Source organism: Myzus persicae, unplaced genomic scaffold (genome assembly GCF_001856785.1).
Source record: "Myzus persicae strain clone G006 unplaced genomic scaffold, MPER_G0061.0, whole genome shotgun sequence".
Taxonomy (NCBI): domain Eukaryota; kingdom Metazoa; phylum Arthropoda; class Insecta; order Hemiptera; family Aphididae; genus Myzus; species Myzus persicae.
The window spans coordinates 206,055-232,452 of NW_019103334.1; the positions used below are offsets into that span (position 1 = coordinate 206,055).

At 32.1% G+C, this 26,398-nt stretch overlaps 1 protein-coding gene across 1 annotated transcript in view; it reads right to left on the reverse strand.

Moving 5' to 3' along the window:
• Window positions 1-1,756: 1,756 nt before the first annotated feature.
• Window positions 1,757-26,398, reverse strand: part of LOC111034319 — a 29,674-nt gene continuing 5,032 nt past the window's right edge. The window contains exon 2 of the mRNA XM_022315473.1: window positions 1,757-6,919. Within this exon, the coding sequence (XP_022171165.1) occupies window positions 3,331-6,837 (3,507 nt within the window). The 5' untranslated portion in view covers window positions 6,838-6,919 and the 3' untranslated portion in view covers window positions 1,757-3,330. The remainder of the gene's footprint in view (window positions 6,920-26,398) is intronic.

Genomic DNA, 26,398 nt, shown 5'->3' on the forward strand with positions numbered 1-26,398 from the left:
GCCCTCCACAACTCTGTGATGCATTCACAGATTGAGCACCCTGCGTTTTAGAGGTCTAGTTGCGCCATTGCATATAGATAACTTAGAAGACGATAGTTTCGTTGAAGAACCTATAGGGTCAAAATTCGCAAGTCTAAAAGAATTATTTTTATACTACCTGCTATATTTTAAATTCTGAGTGGAGCGAAAAAATGAAAATGTAAAATAGTTGGACAAGTGGGTACCGCTCTGCTGTTCAGTAGTTGTCAAGCATGTCGTTGTAATGGATATGTTATAATTTAATTCAATGATAAATCATTGTATAAAATAAACGAATTTTTTTTTTTTAAAGCACATCATTGTAAAATCAATACATTATTTCGCTATGCTCCGCTCAGAATCTAATATCTAATTAATTAGAATTTGTTATTAACTTACCTCAATGCCACCAATAATTTCTCTTCTGGAGTGATACTTTTTCTGAAATTAGTATCAGTTTTTCGAATTTAATCGTTAAGTATTTCTAGAATATAATCAAACGCGTCGGTACTCATTCGTGTAAAATTCCTAAATTTACATTCGTAATTTTGAAGTTCATGAATAAAACATTTAACTGTATTATTTTCAGTTCGTTTCAAGTTCAAAGGATGAACCCAAAGATTTTTTTTCCTGTTCAATTTCTCTTAAAAGAAACCATAAAATAGGAATAGCAGCTTCCTCCTCGTCGGACGACATTTTGACGACTACTTGATATACTTTGATTTGGCTAACTATATTTTATCTAGTGAGAGACAACAATGATTTATTATGACTAAAGCAAAATGACTAAATATGACTTACATTTCTTCAGTCAATTTTGCTTTACCAGTGTGCGGTCACCATATGTCTATGAGTCATATTGGGAAAACATAAAAACAGACAAACACAATACAGTATTATGATAGGTAAGTATTATAATATAGCAATTTAATTTGTATGCTTTACAATTTCATACCTACTACCTTTTATTTTAAACTTTGAATTAGTCAAAATTATATAAATAATAATATTAATATAGATACAGCTGATTCAATAATTAGCATTTCATATTCGTTCCAATATATAACAATAATCTATAAAAATTCTTTTTCAAAATATAAAAGTACAAAATATACTTAAGTTCTAAAATAAAACACAAAAATATTTTATTTTCATAAGTAAATAAATGACTTTAATTTTATATTATATACATTTCAACAACATAAAAATTAATTTAAAAAAAAAAGCTGACTACCTATTACATTAATAAAAAAATAAATCATTCCTTGTATATATAGAAGCACATTCTTGATCAGGAGTTATCTTTCAATGGAAACAATATAAATGAATACCGAATTAAAGTAATCACATTATTATAATTTGACTTGACTCTTCCCGAAATTTAAAAGCACAATCAGCTTGCAGCTTCACAGTACATAAAACAACTAAATATTTGTTGCTTTAAAATGTTGAAATTTAGAATAAATCCTGAAAATACTGAATATCTACCTTAAAATAAAATGGAAACGTTAAACGTTTAAAAAAATATTTCTTACGAATTATTAATTAAGACACAACTTAATCATAAATTATTTCAATACATACTACACAAAAGTATATTATTATAGATAAAAATTGGTACGCGAAACAATACATAAAATTATATTTGTAAACTATAAATAATATAATATTAATTTTAATCCTTATCTTAAAAACAATGTTTGTATACTTAATGTGTGTTACATACTTTATAATATACCTATATCGTTTAATATTATATTGCACTCGAATACTTAACAATGATTGCATCGAATCAAAATAATATACGTTGTCGCCTATTTACTATACCACCGTGTACTGTCCAAAAATAATATTTTAACATCTAATGTCTTACAATATTATAGATAATATTTATATTATGTATGATAAATATATATTTAACAGTCACAGATTAGGGCATTTTTCATATACATTATTTTATTTAAATAATCATCGAAGTACAATTTGATTTGGATTCATTTTAAATGCAATATTAATCTAATAAAAAATTATTCAATTAATTTTAAAATACAATCAGTTATTCTAATAAAAAAACCAATCATTTTTCGAATTATTTTTTATTTAAATAAATGTTCATTCGAATAATTATTTAGGTAAAAATATGTCCAACTTTAGCTGTTTGCAGAGCAAACTACATTAACTCGTAAACGCGTGCAAGCGTTTACGTAAGTTCGGAGAAGCAAATATAAGATATCTTCTAAAAAATAAAATAATGATAATAATAAATAATAATAAAGATGATGAATGGATTATAATGAAGCATCAATACCTTGTCGTTACACTTTAGTGGCTCACACGGAGGAGTACAAGGATGTATGTCTACACCCATATCGAAATGAGTGAAGGGTGACTTAAAATGTATTGATTGGTGGCTTATTTCTTTATGAGGCGGCCTATACAATTTTCTGGTAAACTCAATCTAGTAAACTGAATGTACAACATATTATTCTGTTATTAGGACTACCCTAATTTAACTATAAGCTTTATGATTATTATAATGATATTGAATCTGTATAAGATAAAATAGGTCTGCCTAATAAAACTTTATGTTTAAAGCATAAAGATACCAAAAAACTAATTTACACTTGATAGTTATTAAAACAAACATAGAAAAGTGTTATAGGTTTATTTGCTTACTTTTTTTACAGAATTTTATAAATCCCATTAAGGTGAAAACCCGTGTTACAGAAAATCGGGTTTCTTGCGTTGCAGTAATGCAATATAAAGTATTATAGTAGGTAAACAGTAAGTAAATATAGTAGCAGTAAATCGCTTTTATATATCTAATAATGTATGCTTTTCGGTTTAAGTCTTGTTGAGCATACCTATTTTTTTTTTAACATTCATTAGAAAATATACGATCTGTATGATAGTTACAATAAGCATATGAGCTGAAAAAAAAAAATAATGCAGTTGAAGATGAAACGTGAAGGGAGTAGCTACCCAGCAGTAACGCTCGACGTGTGAGCAGACCTAATTAATTTTTATTTGTCTTGTAGATTACAACACTGTCTTAATAAAACAATATAACGGAGCATGTAAAACGAAAAATATAAAATATAAGTCGAGATGACCTGAAGTACCCAAATTTATTATAATGTTATATTATACGAATGTTATTATTGATATGAATCAAATTTGATTGAAGCATTTTTTTTTTAAAAATAAATTGATCGTTACAAGTAGGCAGTGAAAAGGTCTCTAAAATGTCGACCCTCCCACCACGCCATACGGAAACGAATGTGCCGCGCAACTTTAACGCGGCGCGCGTCGTCACGGATAGTAGCCCAACGAGTTTTCAATTCCCGATTTGAAAAAAGTTGACAGGACGTCGTCGCCGCTGCCATCGTGGACGGAATGTCGTCTGGAGGTCGGCTTCATCTGCTGCGGCAGTGCAGGCCGTCGCGCGTGGCCGTTATACTGCACCCGACAGCCTGCCATGTGCACTGCTTCGGAGCTATACGACCGCCTACCCGCCGCGACAGACGCGGCAGCCAGTGGCCCATCCGAACGGCGGTGACTTTGCCTGCCACCGCCGCAGCCGCGTGTCTTCCGTAGCCCCGCAGCGGCATCGGCGGGAGCCGCGAATAATGCGTAATCGATTGCGCGAAAGTTGTCCGAACCGCTTGAACCGGAACGGCGGTGGTGGTGCTTGGCACCGCGCGGTGGTTGTGGTCGGCGTTGGTGCACCGCGGATGACGACGAGTACACGGTGGCCGCGGATAAGGACGACGACGGTGACGACGACGAACCTGCCGCTGTGGTCGAATTAACACCAGCGGTGGCGGTGGCGGTGCTCAAACAGGCCCGGTGCGTCATCTGCAGGTACTCGATGCTCTTGGACGGTTCGATGCCGCACCTGCCACCACCTGTAGCCGCCGGTGAAGATTCGCCACCCATACCGGAGCCGCTGTCGTGTCGTTTCTGCAGCAGCATGAGCAGCTCATTCTTTTTCCATGCGGTGCCCGGCGAGTCAGCCCTCGACACGCTCGACTCGGACGCCGCGAACCCGCGGCTCTTGAGCTCATCGAATATGTTGCGCGGGCGCCGCGGCCGGCCGCAGTAACACTTGTCGCTGTCTGCGCAGCTGTCAGAGTCGCAACTACATGACACCAGTGACGTGGTAGGTTCCGCCGCGCCGTCGCCGCAGCAACTGCACCCGTCATCGTCAGCCACACCACCCGCACTACACTCAGAACAGCTAAAGTAACCACTGGATGCCCGGTGCAGGCAACCGGCCTCGGACGCCGTAGCTGTTCCTCGACCGCCGCCTCCGCCACGCTTTTTGGACGTCTTTTTGTAGAGCTGTGGCAATTGCTTCAACAGTTGTTGTTGGAGCTGTTGATGTTGCCGTTGCCTCATCGCTGCGGCCGCAAAAAAGTCACTGTCGTCGGAAGTGCTGCAGATGGGTGACGACGACGTGGCAGACGGCCGGCGACCTTTGCTCGCTGACATGACTGCTGACCGTTTGACCGCAGCAACCCGCCGTTGAAACTTACGTTCCGGTTTTCGGTCCGCTGGCCGGACATCTGTGGACGACCCTGCTATTGCCAAACACGAACATCGACGTCGCCTTTGTTGTTGTTGTTGTTGCTGTTGTTGTTGATGTTGCTGCAGTAATTGTTGTTTCCGGGACGCTCTGTTCCGGTTGCGCTTGCAAAAATCCGGCAACAGCACAGCGCCGATTCGTGACTTGGCCGCCCTCAAGCTGAACGCATCGCGCAGCTTGTCATTGAAACGGCGCCCGCGGCCGGCCGCCTGCGTAGCGACCGCTGGGCGCCGGTTGTTCCGCTTACGTTTCTGTTCCGTCATTATCGCCTTGGTACGCTGGTATAGCTCGTCTTTGGTAAGCGTTAAAGCCAATTTCATTAGAAACTCCTTGTAAATGGGCTTCAGATCGTTGTAAGACATCCCCTCCACGTTGATGATGGCATTTAATATGTCGTCCATGTTATTCAGGCCCTCTTGAGCGCGCAACTCGTTGAACATGTCAGAGAAACCTATGACGCCGCTACCATTGCTCCGGCGGCGGTGCCTGTCTGCCGCGGCCGTCTCAATGCCGCAACCAGCCACCCGCCTCGAATACTTAGTGGACGCCAACCCGTTAGAGTTCAGAAAACTTCTGCTCCTGGGTATTGCTACTTTGGTGAGTATGTCGCCGCCACCGTCCAAACGTTGCTGCCTAGTGCTGCGGGATTGTATATCAGCCTCCGCCGGGCCCGCAGCGCTGCTACTGTTACACACACCCCGCTGGAGCGACGACGGCTGTTTGACGGTTAATCGGAACGTTTTAGCTCCGCTGCACACGTCACCGCCGCTGCCGTCGTCTGCCCGTACATCAGACGTCATCTCCGACAGAACGCTTTCGCCGTCGTCGCCGGCGGACGTCACAGCGCTGACGGATGATGTGGACTTTTTGTTTCTGCGTGGCGGACGAGGCGGTGGTAGGGCAGGTGCCTCCTCACTCACTCCACCACCTGTGACGCTCGAACCGGCCGTGCTGCTCATGCTCGTAAACCCATTCCGCTGTCGGATGACCCGCTTGGCCGAGGGCGCGGTCCGTCGACCACCCCCCTCGCCGGCCGTCGGCGCATCTACATCTACCGCCTCCGCGGCAGAAGACATGGCCGTTACGAGGGCCCCGTATAGGTTGGCCGCCATGAGCAACGCGTCGTTTTCTGTCTCGCATGCAAACCCGTGACATTCTAGCCGCTTGCCGGCCGCTCGCGTAACCACCGCGAAGACAGGCGAGTGGTCGCCGGCCGCATCCAGCCGGGCCCTATCACCGGCGTCCATGTCCCGGAACAGTGGCGCCTTGTCCGATCCATCTGGATCGGCGATCAGTGGCAGGAAAGCGTACTCGTAACCGACAACGGCGGTGGCGGCTTCTCCGACGATTCTCCGTTGTGGCGTCGGCGACCGGCGGCGGCACACGTATTTCAGGGCCGCCCACACGGCGATTGACGGGAATGCGTTGGTCCGCTGTTCTGTTTCACCCACCCCGTTCCTGTAACGGATGGTAAGACCGGCTGCCGAAATCTCCAAGAGCCCGGAAAAGTCACGCCGCTCGTCGGTCCGGGCCTCATCGTAGTTGTCGTTGCGGTAATAACCGCAGTGAGGGATCCCACCGCCGCGGTAATGGTGTTGGTTTTCCCGGTAACCGAAGTACATATCTCGGACTGGCTTTTGAAGGCCCTCCAACGAGGATATCTTGCCCGATAGCCCCGCGCATCCTATATAGTGTACGTGGAATTTGTTGCTACTTGTTTCTGCCCCCACCGCTGAAGAGTCCATTGACACGTCTGTGTCGAGTTCCGAAGAACTGATTTCCGCAAACATCTTTTCGATTTTCTCCTGTACCGTATTCTTGTTGTTGTTATTATTGCCGTTATTGTTTCTATCATTGGTGCCGGCGGTATAACCATAATCGAAATAGCCTCCGCCTGCATCGCCGTCGTAGTGATTTGTGTCGTCGACCAACGATTTGGTCTGACGACCGGCACGGTAGCCAGACGTCCGCTTTGTATCGCCCGCAACGGAAGCGGTCGTCTTGAACATGCTGTCTATTCGTTTCTTTGACGCTATCGAACTGGTGTCGTCACTGAGCAGTGCATCGGACACCGCCGCCACCGACGCCGAAAAATCTCCTTCCGCTCCACGCAACCGAAAACTTTCCATTTCGGTTTTGATGCTCTCGTAAAAATGATGGCCACCACCGGCGTTTTGCGGGTAGTTATCCATCGTGTAACTACCGTATTCCTCACACGGGCGCAACACCATGTTGTCTCTACTGTCTCGCGAATTTCCTCCTCCTCGCTGCAGTCGATATTTCGATGGCGTCAGCTCCAATTTCAAATTTCACCTGTGAAACCAATAAGATTCCAATCTATATTATCCAGTCAATATTATTATTATGGTTAAATTATCATAATTCACATAGGTATTTATAAATGAAGGCACTCAAGATAGTGGTGAGTATGGTGGTCGAGAGAGAAGAGGAAGAGGAAGACCGAAGAAGAGAGACGAATAGGCAGAATAGTGAAAATGAAATAATATGAAAATAGCTGATGCAAGAAAATTATGAAACTGCTATGAGAGGTATGGAACAAGACATATGTGGCAGTATAGTTGGGAGAGACAGAGCAAGGAACACAAAATTGAAAATATATACAAAATGTAATTTATGTAAAATAAACCATGGTGATATATAGTAGTAGATGTGTGTTTCACTATAGCTGTTATCAAAGTATTCTCAAGACTATAGCCAGAGGGGCTAGGATTTAGACCCCCGAAATGAACAAATTACATTTGAAATTTTAAAAACTGCTAGTCAAAAAATATATTTACACTCTAAACCACCCTTGTTTCTTTTGCAGGTCTAGGCTGTTCTTGTGTTATTGTTTAATACACCAAAATGTATAATGTTTTCACTATCGGTCTCACGCGTTTAATAAAGAAACAGAGGTAATCCACGATTATGGCTCTAAGGGCTCAGTTTAGTAGGCTAGTTTGGCTTAGTTTGTATTGAAATGAAATCGAACACGATAAAATATGGTTACACTTAAACCTAATAATATGTGTAACTGCAGGTAATATTAATTATTATTTATCAATTATTAATAAACCTATCATAATATAATAATTTATAATATATATATAACATGGCTATTATAAATTATTTATTGCTATTATTATTTTATCGTTGAGTCACAATTTCTTCATCGTAGTAAATACTTATGCATTTTATTTATATATTGCTTATGTATGGTGTTGAAAGGTTATAAACTTATAAATTTAATATTTTAGTACAAGTTAGAAGTTAGAAGTTGGAAATAACTTTTTACTTTAGTCGTGCATACCTGCAATAGTGTATCCAATAATATACCTATAACCTATTACCTATACATTTATAATCAACAATAAATTTTATATTACTTCCGCGATTCCGCATAAATATATATTAAATATTTATATGCATTATATGGATTTTATTATATATTTTAACTTTTATGTCCTTTGTGTATAGGTCATCGACATCTTTGTATGGCAAGCCAATAACTATTAAGACATGAAAAAAATAAGGGTGTTAAAATACACCTTCTTGGCGACCTGGCTACCCCCTTCCAAGCTGTAATCATTTCTAAAAAAACGTTTATTTTTAAAAACCAAATAAAAAAAAAATTTTAATATCGAAAGTTTTCTAAAAATTATGACGTAGCCCCCTCCCCCCAGCCATATCTCTGAAGCCGCTCCTGTCCCAAATGATAGGTAAGTACATCAGGAGTATTATATAAGTACATTTTAGTGTGTGATATAGTACCTATTTATAATGCCGATCAGTATATTATACATATAAGATTTAGGTAGGTATACCTAAGAAAGTATTCCGTATTTTAACATTTTTATTACAAATTCTTTAGATTTCCGTTATATAGTATATTGCTATTGGCTATTGGTGTATTACTCGCACCAAAATAGCACAGTGCAATAATTGATATTGAAAAGTGAAAGGACAATACACATCGTTCAAAAACAATAAATATAAAACGTTATTATTATTGAGTGTAATTAAAACAATAAAAAACTTGTTGATGTCCATTGAAAAGTAATTTAATTTATTCAGCAGGTATTTATTATAGTACAAAAAACTTTATTCCTGTGAATTCTATATAAGTACCTTTCAATCAATAAAATATAGGTTATAGTTACTAATTGCCACTTGTAACGATATAATAGTATTAGTATATAACTTGTCTTTATAGATATTTAATTATCCTATAATAGCTTTTACAAAAAAAGTGCAGGTAATAATTTATACTATGCCGTTCGTGAAATTTTATATTCCTCCATGAACGTATTGAATTACGTAGGTACAGCATCACGACATACCTAATTAGCAATTAATGTTAATAATGAAGACTATAAATCAAAATAATATTATAATGTAATGAGACGGCTAATTTCATCATAAGTTTAAAAAATATATAGGTATGTATAGACGTATAGTGTATACTTATTTTAATATTGATCTAAGCTTGTCGACGGTTTCAAATTCTGCAGTCGACTCGATTTCTTGATTTCTATACTGTGTAGGTATTAGGTATGTTACGGATCGTGGATACACAACAGCTTTGTTATAACATTTCCGCATAGTTTTAAGCATTTAATTGAGTAAAATAAGCTTCAATATTACATGATTGTTGATTATATATTGATCTTCAATTTTAAGCAGTAGGTACTATAATATAGTAAATACGGCAAATTAGTTATAGTAATAGTACTCATATATAGGTACTTAACAGTTAGAATTTTTTTAAAGTGTAAATACTAAATTTAAAAATTGTACGAATTTAATGTAAATGAAAATGATATAATGTCATATAAAATGACACCTATTCAAAATTGAATGTAATATTGGTGAACCTCTAATATATAAAAATGCTTGTATTTTGTAGCTACATATTTTTTTTTCTACATAATTATAATTATTATTTATTAAATAACTAGAGCTCTCTATTATTTTAAAATGTTTTGTATATTATATAATCCATATATTTAAATTACAGATATGAAATTTTAAGATGTAAAGATGGATCGGTGTGGACCGATAGATGTCTTGACCCCCAGGGGGTTGATTAGCAAACCGAGCAGAGGCAGACAGAGACCCAAAGTTTACTATAAGAAAATTAAAAATCAAATAGTACAACGTATTTGGCTATTGAGTATATTAAATATGAATGTGTCGAATATTATATGATATAATAATATTTTGACTATCTTATGAATTATAGTGTACCTAAATAGGAAATAGCTGTCTATGAGTTACACAAATAATAATATAGTGAATACTGCTGGACAGGGAACATTGATCTATTTTGTTATAATTATTACATAAAGAAACGTTGACACGAGTCTGCGCTTTGATTTTAGAAAAAACCATTTCGAACGCATCATGCATTCTATTGAATTAGCCGATTCGTTTGATTATTGTGCGCTCGTCGGCCATTATTTTAAGACCATGAAATCAATTTGCCGTCAAAATAAAACCAGGCCTTGATGGCTTCAAATGATATTTGAACGCATCTCGCCAAAAAAATACGTATGGAAAAAACGCGTTAATAGAAAAAAAACATCACTGTCAAGCATATAATATTTTTGGATATAAATGTATATACCTATAGGCTATAATGTATTAATTAATGTGCATACAAATGATTACATTACATTATAACGAATAGCTGTCCCAAACAGTTATTATAGTTCGAAAGCTCGAAACCATTCCCGGAAGGCTCGTGATTTGAAGCTATAGTGTTATTTTCGGTATTTTTTCTTTTTTTAATTGAGCGCATTACATTGTACCTGCGCGTTATAAAAAGATGCGTATAGACTATGTAGATATTATGTGTAACATCGACATTTTAATAGCTATTAAAATTGTTCAAGTTAATTTCTAGAACACAGTAACTGGTTAACAATAATCTGTGTAAACCATACGTCGACTGTCCTATTCTAAAATTTAAATAGGCAGTTGCCAGTTTTACACGGGCAATTAGGATTTGAAGGTATCTATGCGTGTAATACGCGTACTTAAAATTAATGCTTGATTGATAGGATAATAACACAAACGTAATATTATTATTTGAATAATCCCGGTCCCCGTGGCGTTTCTCTGTATAATATAATACAATTTAACCTATACGATAATATTATTCTCGCTGATCCCTTCCTTTTTCAATAATAATTGCAGTTTCTACAATATTATATTCATGTTCAAATACTAATTATTATCTACTCCAATTTCGCTTTTGACCAAGTATACTATATATTTTACAAAAAAAAGGATTATAATTTATAATAATAATATAACAGCCATAAGTACTATGTAGAAAATTCAAAATATTAAAAACATGTTATAACATAATACACACCTTCCCGCGGCATGGCTGCATACCTATATGCCGAAGACAAGTTTTTAAATACCTACTGACCATTTACCAAATTAATTATTATAATTTCTCAGACTAATAGAAATATTTTTTTTAACTTAGAATTATATTAATATGTTTATATTATCATACCTATACCTATTATTCACATTATAATTTCTATTTTCTATACAATATATTTAAATTTGTCTGCTATAAGACCCACATAATTTATTCCTAGACAATTATTATATAATATACTGTGGTTTTGAATAAAATACAACCGTAGAAGACCCCGAGGTGAAGTTTCGAAGAAATTAAAAAATTTTAATAAGCATGCCTGCTCCGAACACAAAATTTGACGAAGTTGTCACCAAGGCGCTAACCCATATTCTATAGTAAGTTTTAAACTGCACCATAGACCGCATGGCCCATATTATTATTTATTACGTTATTACATAATCGTGAGGTGGTCATTGCAGTTTTATTGCAAAAGTAAACGATCATTCTTCGCACGTGGGCAGGTCGTTGAAATAACGGGTCATAATTATTAATTTGAAAGCGGTTACTGCGATGATTATCAGCTGTAAAGAAGCTTAGATGTTGTACCTTTATAATTATTTTATTTGGTACCTGTTGAATTTATAATTACATAGTATAGTTTTAAATATTACGTAACACATACAACAGTTATTACTGTTGTCATGGAGATAGAGATAATAGTTATGATTTAATATAAAATTAAAGATTAAAAATTATTATTAACTGTTTAATAAGGGATAATATAGTATTTTTTTCAACCAAAAAATAAACACTAAGTTAAACGAAATTAAACGAAATTTACACCACATACATACCTACGATTGTCTATAGTTTAATAAAAGGTGTTTTACTTAAACAGTAAAATTACCTACTAAATTTATATTGTTTCTATAATGATACTACTTATATTCTGCCCTGGCACAAAGGCAAAAGCAATAATATTCTTAATATAAAATTTTTGGGAAAATGAAGTCCTCTGTTTTGGCTATTTTCTAAATTAATTATATTTGGTTACTAAAATACATAGAAATTACTCCAAAAATTCCGAAAAGCTGTTTATTTTGGGATGAATAAATAATTTTGACATTGTTCTTATAAGAAAGAAGTTACCTATAGGTATTGCTTTTCACTCTACCATTACCCACATAATATTATACTAATTACTATATTTAGGGAAAAGTTATGAAATGCAGTATCATCATCAATATAATTTAGCATTTCTAATAGAAAATTCAGCTAACTACAGTGTTATGTGTAAGCGTTGTATATTAGGGCATATTTTTATAATAAGATATATACATATATATATATATACACTGACGTAGGTATACCTACGTGACTACGGGAATGGACGCTCGGGCGGAAATCTGCTGATCCGCAGCAATTCCCACCCTGGCGGTTTAAACAGAAAGGCCTCTATATGTCGTGGCCGGTAGGATAGTCGCTAAGAAAGACACAATCAGGCAGAACTTATTTTGGTTATAGGTATAAAAAATGCATGTAATAAGTGATAAGCAGTACTTAATAAGTTATAGCAATTTGCAGCTTAAGTAGTAAATAAACGCATCATTTAACCATTTAAATATCATATTTGCTTATAATTCTTAACACGTCCTAATCTCTTAACCAAGGAAAATTACCTTATGGTACACATCAACAGTAACGAAATAAATAAAAATATATTTATGAATCATTAATAAATAATAACTTAGATATTGTTTTTTGAAGAGTCGCTTTATGACAACGCAATTATTATCTATATCAGTACCCAAATACTGTGTGATATATAACAACTATTCTAGAAGAAAATGTCTGTGGATATACCCCTTCTCAAACTCTAATAAATGTAAAGTGGACTGATTTTCAACAGAACTATTTCGGTTAGTTTATATTAGGTTGTTTTGACTACATATAAAATACAGGTCTAAAATTATGTCCATTGGAATTTATCCAATAGTAATAACTTTTTTATTTTCTGTAACTAATATAGCAACAATAAATAAATTTTAAAAAATATAGTTTTTTGTGAGCCAACTATAGGTATTCAGCATTTATGTGTTGAATTGTAAAAACTAAAAAGTAAGTAATACTTGTTAGTATGTTTTAAGATAGTTTTTACTGTTAAACCTCGGAAGGTTTATTATTTTAAAAACATTATAATATAGAGTGGACTAAGAGTGGCTCCGATCTACGGCTAAATATATTATGATGATGATCAAATCATAAAAGACAACAGTTGATTATATTGCATGACCTTAAACAGCATTCACACTTTATATATTTACTACTTTTATTGAGATTTGTAGTATTTGTATGTATAAAATAACTCACTTTTAAGTAGAGCACAGTATGTATAATAAAGTTGATAGCTTTATAACTTATAATAATAAATAATAATTATCAGCTCATCCGTATACAACAACTGTTGACCGAGCAGTTTTGAGTTCAGAGACAGCATTCGAATACCTATACTACACACAACGTGTTAGATCTTCTATGGTCGTATTTTCAAATGACAAGTAACCAAAAGGTTAAACGTTCGAACAGTAATCTGCTTAAAAAATCATGTACAGGAAATATAAGTAGGTAATAAATATAAGTAATATAAGGTATTAGTTTATTTTAAACTTAAAGTGGTCTTAAAAATTTTCTAACTACCTGATTATTATCGATTGTCAAAAAAAATAAAGATAGGTAATAGATAGTGATTCTCTTCTGCAGGTACACAATGACATTTATAAAATATTTGGATTAATTTTAAAGTATTTACTTCACGAAGTACGATAATAAATTCACGCTGCTCTACGGTATGCAGTATACAGTTAATAACAACAATATATTATGATAAATTATACCTAATAAATAATAATTAAAAATATAATATATGCGATGTTTTGGTAAAAACAAGTTCAATGTACCTACCTATTACTAATTTAAAATAAATTACTTATATTAATTTAAATAAATTATGATATATTGAAATATCTTTAGGAAGGGTCTGACGAATCGTATTTTGCATGCAACGACAGATCATCGAATTAAAATTTAACACATTCAGCAGTGATGACTTACTTAATACCGAGGTACTTACAATCCAAACCAAAGCTACTATTTTCTGGTTTTTTAATATTTGAATTTTGGGTGTGACCTATTGAATGACTATTTATGTTGTGTATCTGGAATGCCGTAATTTAACAGAATGATCCAAATGTGTAATTAATTCCTGGACGTGATTTAAGCGTGATTCATCTGCATCACATAGATGCTCTTTATATTTTACAGATTTGTTATTGACATTTATGATTTATAGACTATTTTGATTTTCTGACACTAATATAACATTTAATTATTGTCTTACACATCTTTAATAATAAAAGTGATAATTTTTTAAAATTTAAATTCATCTTAGCTATAAAGATATTTATATTAAACTTTTTAAGTACCTAAGTACCTTTAAGGTAGGTACTTTATTATTATTAACACTATCTTTTAAATTATCTTCTGAATTTCCCTTTATAATTTATTTGCTTAAAATATTAACAATATATTTAAATTATGTATATAATTACTTTTTTTCATTTGTTTAAAAAAAATATATATACATTTTTTAAATTTAAAAATAAACAATTCAAAAAAGCTCACTCTGCGAGAGTATTAAATTACCGGTTTTTAAACATTTTTGAATACAATGCAATTAATTGTAATTCCATATACCTACAATTTATGCACAGTAACTACAGTCTACGGACAATAAACAAATACCTTAATGTCGTAATAATAGTAATTATATGTACTGGTAACTAACGAATAAACACAACGGGAATATAAGGTATTCTCAATGTTTAGAAACCTAAAAGTATGGAATGACACTAAGGATCTTACTGAATCTATTGACGAAGATGTTATAAAAATCGGTCAAACACTGTGGATTTGCATAAGAGTCATCCATTTTATTCCTTATCTTATCGAATTTATAAAATATATATAACTATAAAAATATATAGGTTCTATCATGGTAGAAATAATTTCTATCATGGGTTCTATATAATTACCATAGTAAATATAGCAGATAATAGATATATTTATTGATTATAGCGTTGTCTGTGACAAATTAAATAATGACAATAGATTTACCCTGTTTTAAACCCCGTTTGATATAAACTACATAATATATTGTGTTAACACATTCATTTGGATGGTTTTGAAAAAATATAAAGTAAAGGTCTAAAATTATATCTTATCAAAATAAATATTTTATTTGCGGTAGGTCCGTCACCAATGGAAACCCTATGCAAACAAAAAATATTCGTTTTTAGTGAGCCCCTCTTTAAAATGCAATTTTTTAAAATTTGACTACGAGGTGCATATCTTTGGGATAGTCGTATAAGATTACCTATGTAAACAATGTCGGAACTATGTGTGCAATGGACTCGACTGTGGATCCTTTACACACACATTAATTTTCTTTTATTAATATAGGTACGCAAATAATTTATTATTTTCGTGATTATTATACGTTTTGATAAACATCTCTGTTATTTGTTATAGATTTATAACTAACCTATAAAATACGTAAAAGGTATAACTAAATGTCTTTGATAATATGATTTCATATAAAATATATAATATTATTAACATTGTACAATGTTCAATATTAACTATTTGTAACAGAACACCTGTCAAAATCTTTAATTAGATATGTAGCGTTTGTACATTATTTATTAACTGTGTCCGATTATAATAGTTATAATTATTAAATCTTCTGGAGTAACGGTTGGAATACAACTCGTTTAGATTTGGACCTACATAGGTGATGATAGAATTTTTGGTTTAATAATATGGTATTTTAATAGGTACATAGATATCCGCTATACAGATTGTAAAACATTCAATTATTATAAAATTTGATATTTTAAGCGTGTTTTTTATATAATATAATATACACATATAAGCGCCTTGACCGTTTTTACGTTTACAATTCAAGTTTAATAGCGCATAATAAAACAGTTAAATTATTTTATAATATGTGGTATGTACTACTGAGTACTGAAATTATATACAAATGGGGATATGGGATAATACGAGCACAAAATATATTTTAGAAAGTGAGGCTTCCGGGATCCACAAAATATATTTTTATACCTATGACATGCAATAAAAATACCGTCTTCAATAATAATCCGATTTTAACCCGTGAACTGCATTGCACCTATTTACAATGCAAGTCATAATTAACATATAAAAACTAGTTATTTTTTATCGTAATCGGAGTTCAAGATTCTAATATATCGTTTTACTACATTAATAGTTATTTAATTTTGTATGACACAAAATTGTTGTACATTTATATTGTTGTTTATTAAAGTGGTATTTAAACCAGGGAAGTCGTTGTGCTGTAAAGTAGGTGTAGAGTGTACCTCGTCATTGAGTAGGTCACTGCAGCAGTGATCGTGGATATCAAGTTAAATACGAATTCAATAATATATCATTTCACATGAAACTTGATTTCGAGCAGAGGCAGCCAATATTATTTTCAAGGATAGGTATTTTATTATCTATTTATTATAATTTCTTATCAGTAATTTATTTTTCCACTTTTCTTTTTTTGCCAAAAACGAATAGCATGTATTTATTGTATTGTATTATAATATAGTAATTATTATAATATTACTATTGCTGTTATTAACAAAGTGAATACCGTCGTACACTCGCGTAGTAGATATCGATGTTAATAGGTTCGTAGTATATATGTAGATTATAGATACCTATATATACAGGTGTAACAGAAAGAAATGACAGTAATTTAAATAACTTATTAATCAATATTTATTTTCATATAACTATGAACTTTTACTACATGTATTAATTACGTATTATTATCCATTAATTATATGAAAAAAAATTTTAAATATTGATTAGAACACAAGCTATTTAAATTGTCATATCTTTCTGTTTCATCCTGTGTATTTATAAAAAAGAATACAATTAATCTATATATTAAAAATTGAACCTTGTTTAGAAAATAATGGTACAAGTAACAACAACAAAAGTAGAGCCCCTATGGATAATATTTTTAAACGTATATCAAAATGTCTATAACTAACACGGTGTGATGTTTTTGTAATACGTTTATACGTTCAAGAATTTTGAAAAGTAATTTCTTCTACCGATGAAAAAGTACGGTTTTGTAAAGTTTGGAGTAGGTTCTGTGTTTTATTTCGTGTATAGTATAGTCTGTAATTATTTTAAGGGCATTTTATTAAACTTTGTTTTATTATTGGTGCATTAAACAGTATTTTTCTTGTTATTTTAGAACATTCAAATTTTAAATCCACGCCCTATGATGACAGCCAAAAACACACACTAGTCATTATAAAGCGAATACAATCATGGGCGGATAGGCTAATTTTGGCCTACCGGGAAATTTTACAAAGGGGCCCCACACATGAAAAAAAATTATTTCTCTCATAGGTAATTGCATTTTATTAAAGGGCCCCATTACCGAAATACGAAATGCCCGGTTTCCCGGTAGGCCTATCCGCCCATGAATACAATCACAGAACTAATCTCAGAAAAAATGGACAACATTTTGTAATAGCTATTCGTATAACTGTTTTAGAAACAAAGTTGATTCTAGTGCATTCAATATATATATGTAATATACTGGCAATATTTAAAAGTATACGATACAAACGACGGTGTAATAAAATGTAATATCCACACTTACGAATTACTATTGAATTATAAATTTTAAATGCAAATATGATTTTATGAAAAATAATGTGAACTAAACTCTGTGTGAGACAAATGAATATTAAAATATGTACAATGTACTTATCTACAATGTGTAGCTGTATACAGTATGCCACTTACAATATTAGTGTACTTCCTCGGCTATTCTTTGCAGATAATTGTTTCGATCACTATAATGCAATACGAACGAATTCAGATGAAAACTCTATTTTTCTCATTGCGTCAATGCAATATAAAAATAATATAATAATATACCACTAGAATAAAACGGAATACGAGAAAAACCTTTTGATGTTGTACGAATTAAGTAATCGCCAAAATTTGGTCCGTAAATAACGGTGCAGTGCAAACTGCGGAGTTGGGATAAATCCGGTGGCTTATGTAAACGATTCTGTGACCGAAACAATATATTATATGCATCGTTCTGATTATTTTTTTTCCTTTATAATATTCACAAAATATATATTTTATATGGTTACCGTTACATACCGCATGTACAACTATGTGTCTATACTCTATATATAATATAATATAACTATTTATTATATGCAACTTCATAATAATAAATATATAATGGTTATTTAAGTAACTATCTATATAGTGTATAATATATATAGTTAAAGGGCCATTATAACCATAGTTTATCAAGATATGTATATATTTGGTGCAGTGTTCAGACGTTTTAAACGACTGTGATTTATGTTAAATCTGTGTTCATATGAATCTTTCTATGCATCAATAAAAGGCAATGTATGTGCGTGTGTGTGTCTGTCACACTCATGGTTCTGAAATTTTTTAGGCACATGTCACATAAGTAATCTTAAACTCGAGGCTATTCACCTAGAAGTCTAGTTTTTAAAATTTGAATTTTTAAGAGGGGGGCTCACGGAAAACGAAAATTTGTTTGTTTGTACAAGGCGCCACTGGATGAGGGAAAATTATAATAACTATTTTATATGTCTTAAGTCGTAACCAATGGCAACCGTATAAATAGATATTTTAAATTGGATGTAATTTTAGACCTATATTTTATATTTGGTAAAAACAACTCAAATAATGATGATATTAAAAATATGTCTAGCTTACATTTAATGGAGTTTAAGACAGGGTAAATCCACTGGCACGACGTACCTAGGTGGGTAATGTGGTTAATACAAAACATACTTTACAATTTTACTACACAATAAGTATCAAGTATCATCACTTTTACTCATAAGAGATTTACAAGAATGTGGTATCAATAAAGTTGAAAATTTAAAAAAAAGTCATCGAATAATTTGAATTAGAATACAGCAAAGGATACCTTTTTGCTCTACTATAAGGATTAAATCTGATTATAAATTGCCTTTTAAAAATATTGTGTACACCCTGTGACGGCAGAATGTACATTTTCGAGTTTAAAGTGGTTTAAATTTTACCTAGTAGGTTATTTTAAGTAGTATAGTATGTTGAAAATATATAATCGGGTTTTATTTTTTACTCACTTTAATTATTTATAAGAAATGTATATTTTTTTTATTTTATTTCAAGCTGGACTTAATGGATCAGCAACTATGTTCATAAAGTATTAATATACTAGTACTATAGTTCCGTTTAATATGTATATGCAATTATTGACAAACTACTGAACTAGACAAAAACTAAGGAAACTTGATAATTTGTTGAAAGTTTTTTATTTATGCATTGTTACTATTAGTTGCAGAAAATAAAATAGTTAATTGTGATTAAGATATAAATTGAGACCTGTATTTTATACTTGGTCAAAACATCTCAAGTAACAGTATTAAATTAAAAATTTTAAATCCACGGGAATTTGAATTGTTTACGGGCAATGCCCACTTTGTGTATGATCATTGATCAGCAACTATCAATTATATAATAACTACAATAACATATCTATGTATAATCATATAAAATAATATATTAAATGAATTTTATTATAAAATTGATTTATACATATTCCGTATGATTAAGTTTCTATAGGTACCTAAATCTTTTTGTTTGATATAAGAAGCTCTAAATTTTACTGGCAAAATAGCCTATATAGGCAAGGTATAGTCTACGGTTAGACTCCAAATTAAATCATTAAAGTAGAAAATGGTTCAACCAAAAGTCTTATAAGTTATAATATTATCTACTAACTTTCAGTGAAATAAAATCCTATCTGTAATCCTTGCATTCGTTATATTATCTAGAATTATTTGAATTTTGGTGAACTTTTGAGATGTTTAAAACCTAGTTTATTTTTAATACCGAATCGTGTATAATAAATATGTCACATTCCTAAATTCGTTTTTATTTCAATGATAATGAATTTAAAATCTTTTACAAATAAAGCTCATACTGATTCCTCGTGACAGCAACACTGACAAGATGATCGTTAAAATGTCAAATGCTGTAGGACGTATAGTGTAATAACCCAAAATTATTAAAGTACCAACATATAATTGGACCTGGACGGTATATATGACAGTCGTCAAAAAAAAAAAATTGATAGTCTACTGCCATAATATAAAACTCTTCTGTATAGAGTGCATTTATTTCTCGACATGTTTTTCGATCATTTTAAAGTCATTTTCATAGTGATGTATACCTCATTAACTGCAGTAATATCACTATTACTTATTACATTTGCAAAATTGTTATGAATTCAGCGTTTACATACACGTCACACGATATGTGACCATATTATTATTATTATATTAACCAATTTCTTATTCGAGACCAGTTTGTACAATAAACATAGAACGTAGACGAGCAAGTATAGCAGATAATATTATATATATATATATATATATTAAGCTATTTAGTTGTTATACTATGCGTGTCAACAAAAAAAAATAAATAAATAAAAAAACCCGCTTATTGTAACCGAGAAATATTAAACATTTTCCACGGCCTTGTCTCCGATATCGATACAGCGCACTGTACATCATTATTATTATTTTATCTATGGACATTGGACACAAACAAAGTTACGTTATGGAGTAGGTGTATCATATATATACATATACATAGTTATAATATAAATACGACGTTATTTATGTATACACATACACATATATTTACATACCTACCTATTTGGTAAACGGTGGATTTTTTCTCATCTTAGAGGGAAACAATTTCTAAAACCACCGCGTCGGTATATTATTATAATGCACCGTTTTTACCTGTGAAATAACATGGTCGAGTGTAATATTATGCATAGGAAAATATTTTGATCATGCATCTTCTTGAGAACATCGAGAAAATCGAACTAATTGGCCGTGAGTAAATGGGTGGGCACCCGTGCAAATGGACTGGCTGTGTTTGTTGATATTATTGTTATATACAGTGTGTATAATGTAAATTGCAATAGTCTTATATAATATATACTGTACAAAGTTTTGTCTCTGTCTCATAGCCTTATTTCCATATATTTTGCTGTGACACTAATGTTTACAGGATATTTCGCACCAATGGCGTTCTCATCCAGCACTAATTCTTTATTAATGATGTATTTATTAAAAATCTACTTTTTAAAACTGTTCAGTATACCTATTAAAGCTTAGATAAGACCATAATATTTTCAGATATACATGCATGCATTGATTTTTCTGAAACTACATGTCCAGTGTTGATATAATACATTTCTTGTATATATTGTAGTGCAATATTTACTCAATACGAAGACTCAGCAAAAAAATAATATCGAAAGCGTTTTTAAATTTTACACAAATACATACACAAAGTGCAACGTGACTTACTATTAAAATATACTAATAATAATATTACACAAAATTGTCAACTAATATTATTCATTAAATTTGATTTATCGCATGGACGACTTAACAAGTATGTACCTAATTCTAAATTAGAAAATATGAAAAATAAAATACGATATTATAGGCAGGTACTGATGATTTTATACGAGAATAGAATATTTAAAGAGAACACTGTTTTGTTGTTTAAAAATGAGAACTCATGACCGCATAGATAAAGTAATATAGTATTATAATTATATTTATGAAATATATTTTTTATAGGTTAACAAGGTACGAATTATGATGACAATTTGTTAAATATCCGAGTGCTTGTCGAGTGGTGACATTGAGAGCAAACAGAATGAAGAAACGGCCAGTGAATTGACAGTGCGCTAATTATGTCAAGTAATTTACCATAAAATGGCGTATTGGTCGAAAGGAGATTTGACTCAACCGGTGGCGGCGGTCAGCAGCCTTCTTTCGAGATCATCCGCCGTGGAGACTACACTTAAGGTCATGGTACAGTGATATTCGTCTAAATTGTGGTTGCATACCACAAAGTGTTACTGCACTTTAATTTTATTTCGAATTACTCGTTTTTGAATATTGAACATTCTTATTCTATTTTTATAAAATACCCTTTAAACATATTCATCACCATAAATTAAATGTATAGGTTGTAGATGTCAATATACGCTGAATTCATAGGCGTAACTAGACTTTAAAGTTAGGGGGGTTTCAGCCCTAGCATTTTTTTAACGAGTCAAAAAAGTGGGGGCTCCGTCCTCCCACCCTTCGAGCATGTCACATTAATTGTTATCAAATGTAAATGTAATTCAAATAATATTTAATTTAATTATTCTAGTGTGTGCATACAGTGTATACGAACCATACTGATTTTTCTCTAACAATATCTATTGGGTATTTAGGTTTGATTTCTAATATATTATATCTCATATTATTAAATGAATATTTACCAACTCGATTTTGGTGGGTGCCTATTGAGCGGTGGGGGGAGGGGGGTAACGACCCTTCATATTAATTCATTTTTTTTAGTAAATAGGCATAGAGAAAAAGTACCGTGAAGGTACTTACTACGAAGTTTGTTAATTTGTAATTATTATTTGATTTTTTCACCGAAATCGAGTATTTCCGTGTACGCATATATAGTCTTTACATAACATGTATATACCTATACAAAATATACCCAAGACCAGCTTAACTTCCATAACACCATATTATACATACCGGATTATTGTTTGTATACCTTAAATACTAATATAATAATATTATCACTATAGGTAGAACGTATAGACGTACAGAGTGACACACACACACGCGTTAATATAGCTTAGAGCACTAACGGTACTCATCACACGTATCATCATTGCCGCCGTCGTAATATTATATACGTATACAATGTACGTAGAGGCAGTTCTGCAAAATTACCCGTATTGCTTTATGAGCTATACAGCTGTCTTGTAAAGTATTTGAATGTATGTATTTTGAATACTTTAAAACTAAGTATTTTAAGAACTGTTTGAAAATCAAATACTTCTATGTTAATGGTCAATACTTTTCAAAATTCAAAAGAATTATTTGTCACATTTCAGATTGTTTTTTTGATACCTACCTAAAATTATATTCAAAATTAAATTGAATATATTTAACATTTACTTGAATATCAATTATTTATTTTATTTTTCATTAATAATGATCTAAGTATTGTTTCATCAACTATAAAGTATTTTAGAACTAAAACATACATTTTTTGTTCATTGTTTAGTATTAAACGGATTAGGTAGTACAAAGTTCTAATTTCTAATGACAGGTGAATACGACTTTACAACATTAAATCAGTAATTACTATAGTTAATAATTACCTATACTTGTACAATCAAACAAGTACAGTAAAAAATTATTTGAAAGTATTTAAGTACTTGCCAAGTATTTGTAGTTGTTCTTAAAAGTATTTTAAATATTTTTCAAACGGATGTATGTGTATAATTGTATCTGTATTTAAATACGATTTTAAAAGTATTTTTTACAAGACAGCGGTTTACGGTACCTATGTCCGTTTATACGCTTTTATCCTGTATGAATTTATGATAAATTGACAATAATATTAATATATAATGAATAGTAGTACGCATATGGAGTACCTGCCTAAAGCAAACTATATCCATGTCTAATATTTGTACCATAAACTCTGCAATAGTCAACTTACAGCACATAAACAAAACCTGTACAGGGGCTAAGCCGCTAAGCCATTAATAATATTATATTATACTGAGTTATAACCAGTATTGGAACCACTGGATTTTGGGACAAGTCACTAAAGTAGTAGGTAATATATTTTACGTGCTTAATTATACGTACAGGTATAGTATAATATTGTTTTCAATGGTCCAGATGATTCGAATGTGGGTCACTGGGGTTATACACTTATACGAGTTTTTTAGGTGTAATACGCATGTTAATGCGGTAGTCTACATATTTTAAATTGTACAGAACACGTCGTAGCCGGTACCTATATATATATATATATATATATATATATATATATTATATTATATTCTATTTTTAAGATGTTATTTTCAACAATAAACTCGCGGAAATATATTATAAATTATAATGGCATTACAAACTTAATATACCCCGTCGGCTTCGACTTATTTTAACAACCGGTCGTCACGACATTCCATTGAACCAAACTCCAAGCAAATAATTGATATAATATTACATTTGATTTCTTTGAGTGTAATATATTTAATTGAATATTCGTCTACAATTTCGGTGCACCGAAATTATTTTGTGTGCGTAGTATTTTAATTATAATAATATAATATAATATAACTATTTAAGACGCATCGCTTCAGACTTTTCTTATTCGAAACAAATTTTTTTTAACTTTTGACTCCAATAATTAATTTATCCATGTTATTGTTTTTCTTAAAATACCGTCCCAACCAAATTTTAACCGATATTTGTTCGTTTTTTGATTTATTAAACGAGATGGTTTTATAAATTGGACTTTGCGCTTCACAAGCTGAAAATTTTCTCCTAAATAACTGCCTGATAATCAATAATCATTTGTATTGGTAATGACATGATAAAACTATTTCCCTTACTATTTTTGTTTTGATTCAACTGTTATTATAATTATAATCATATCTACTTCGTATTTTTAAACAATAGATAATACTAAAAAATACATCATAATGTAAGTACAGTTATTTTTGTACTGTATACTCAGGGGAGTGCCGAGGTGGTGGTTTTGGGGGTTCAAACCACCCCCAAATTGACTGGCTTATTTTTTTCAACTTCGTGATATTTACAAAATAAAAAATAACATTAACATAATATTATGGGGAAATCCGATACTATAATAATTAATATAAAAATAATACAATATTTGACGATCTTTAGTTTTTATTCCCTTTAGTACATTTCTGCGTATTTTATATTCGTGGTACAACGGCAGGTTCTTAACGCTGTTTTTGGGTTTTACGTTAAATTGAATGAAATCAGTTTTCTCGTTGCCATATGGGTCTTATCGATGACATAATAATAATTTTATTACAACGAAAGCAAATCATAAATATTTGTAATCTTTCACATCATTTCTGTAACTGACAATACCGAGTACCGATACAGTATTTTCAATTTAATTGTGTCGTTATGAACAGTAAAATAAACCTACTCTTAATTTGTGTATAATCTTTCATTTAGTTAGTGTTTACAACGATTGGTGATCTGTTGTACTCTTACGTTTTATTATTTTGAAATTTATTTTCATACAGTTATTATTATCTAAAATTCGCCAACATAATTGTACATTAAATTGTGAAGAGATAAACAACGAATTTAAAAAAAAGGTTAGTGACAAATTATTTTATCTGAAAAAAATTAAAATATAAAATGTATAATTATTGTTTTAAAAAAAATTAAGCGTAGAAAAAATAATAAAAAATAATTCGTCAATCATATTTTTATAAATAAAGTTATAGTTACATATTATCAGGGCTCGTAAGTTCAGGCATTTGCATGTTTTTTTTGCTACACAGAGAAATATACTAACTGAGATACAAATCCGTTTCATAACAATAGTAATAATAATATGAAGTTTAATAATGCATGTTTTTGCATGTTTTAGGTGTAAAGGCATATTTGGCATATAATCGTTTTTTTAGAGTTTATAGCCCATTATATTATTTCATAAAAAAATTGTTTAGAAAAATATTTGAAATGTTTCTTGTTTCTTATTTACTTTCCCGTTTACTGAATGATAGTGTTTTGATTTATTTTGATTTTCGTGTGACTACTGACTTTTCTAGTATTTCCCTATTTGGATTTTATGCGTTTTACTTAGTACCGCGGAAACAATTCCGTCGTCGAAACGATACCTGTGCAAGCATGTACAGGTGTCAGGTATGTAGTGTTCTTGCACACGCCAGTCGCCGATGAGTTGTTTAACTGTACGAGTCGTGAAAATGTCAAATAACTAATATTTCATTCCAAATATTTTCATTGTAGGTGCACGATAACGGTGTACAAAAATTAGACAAAAAATGACTACCTAATTAAAATCAATAAAGATGACAAATCCATATGATTATATGAACTTCACAAGTATTCATTTTATTAATTTTGGTTGTTAAATATATAAAAATTAAAAGGAATAAAATACTTTTAAAATTAATGGATATATTCTTATTATTTTAAAATTTGCTCATTAATATTTTACATAATGCATATTTTGAGTGCATAATTTAAAAATGTAAGGGCATTTAAATGCACATTTTCGAACTTTTTAGTGCATATTTTGCCAATTTTTAGTGCATGAATGCATGCTTATTTGTGCTTTTTTTAGTGCAT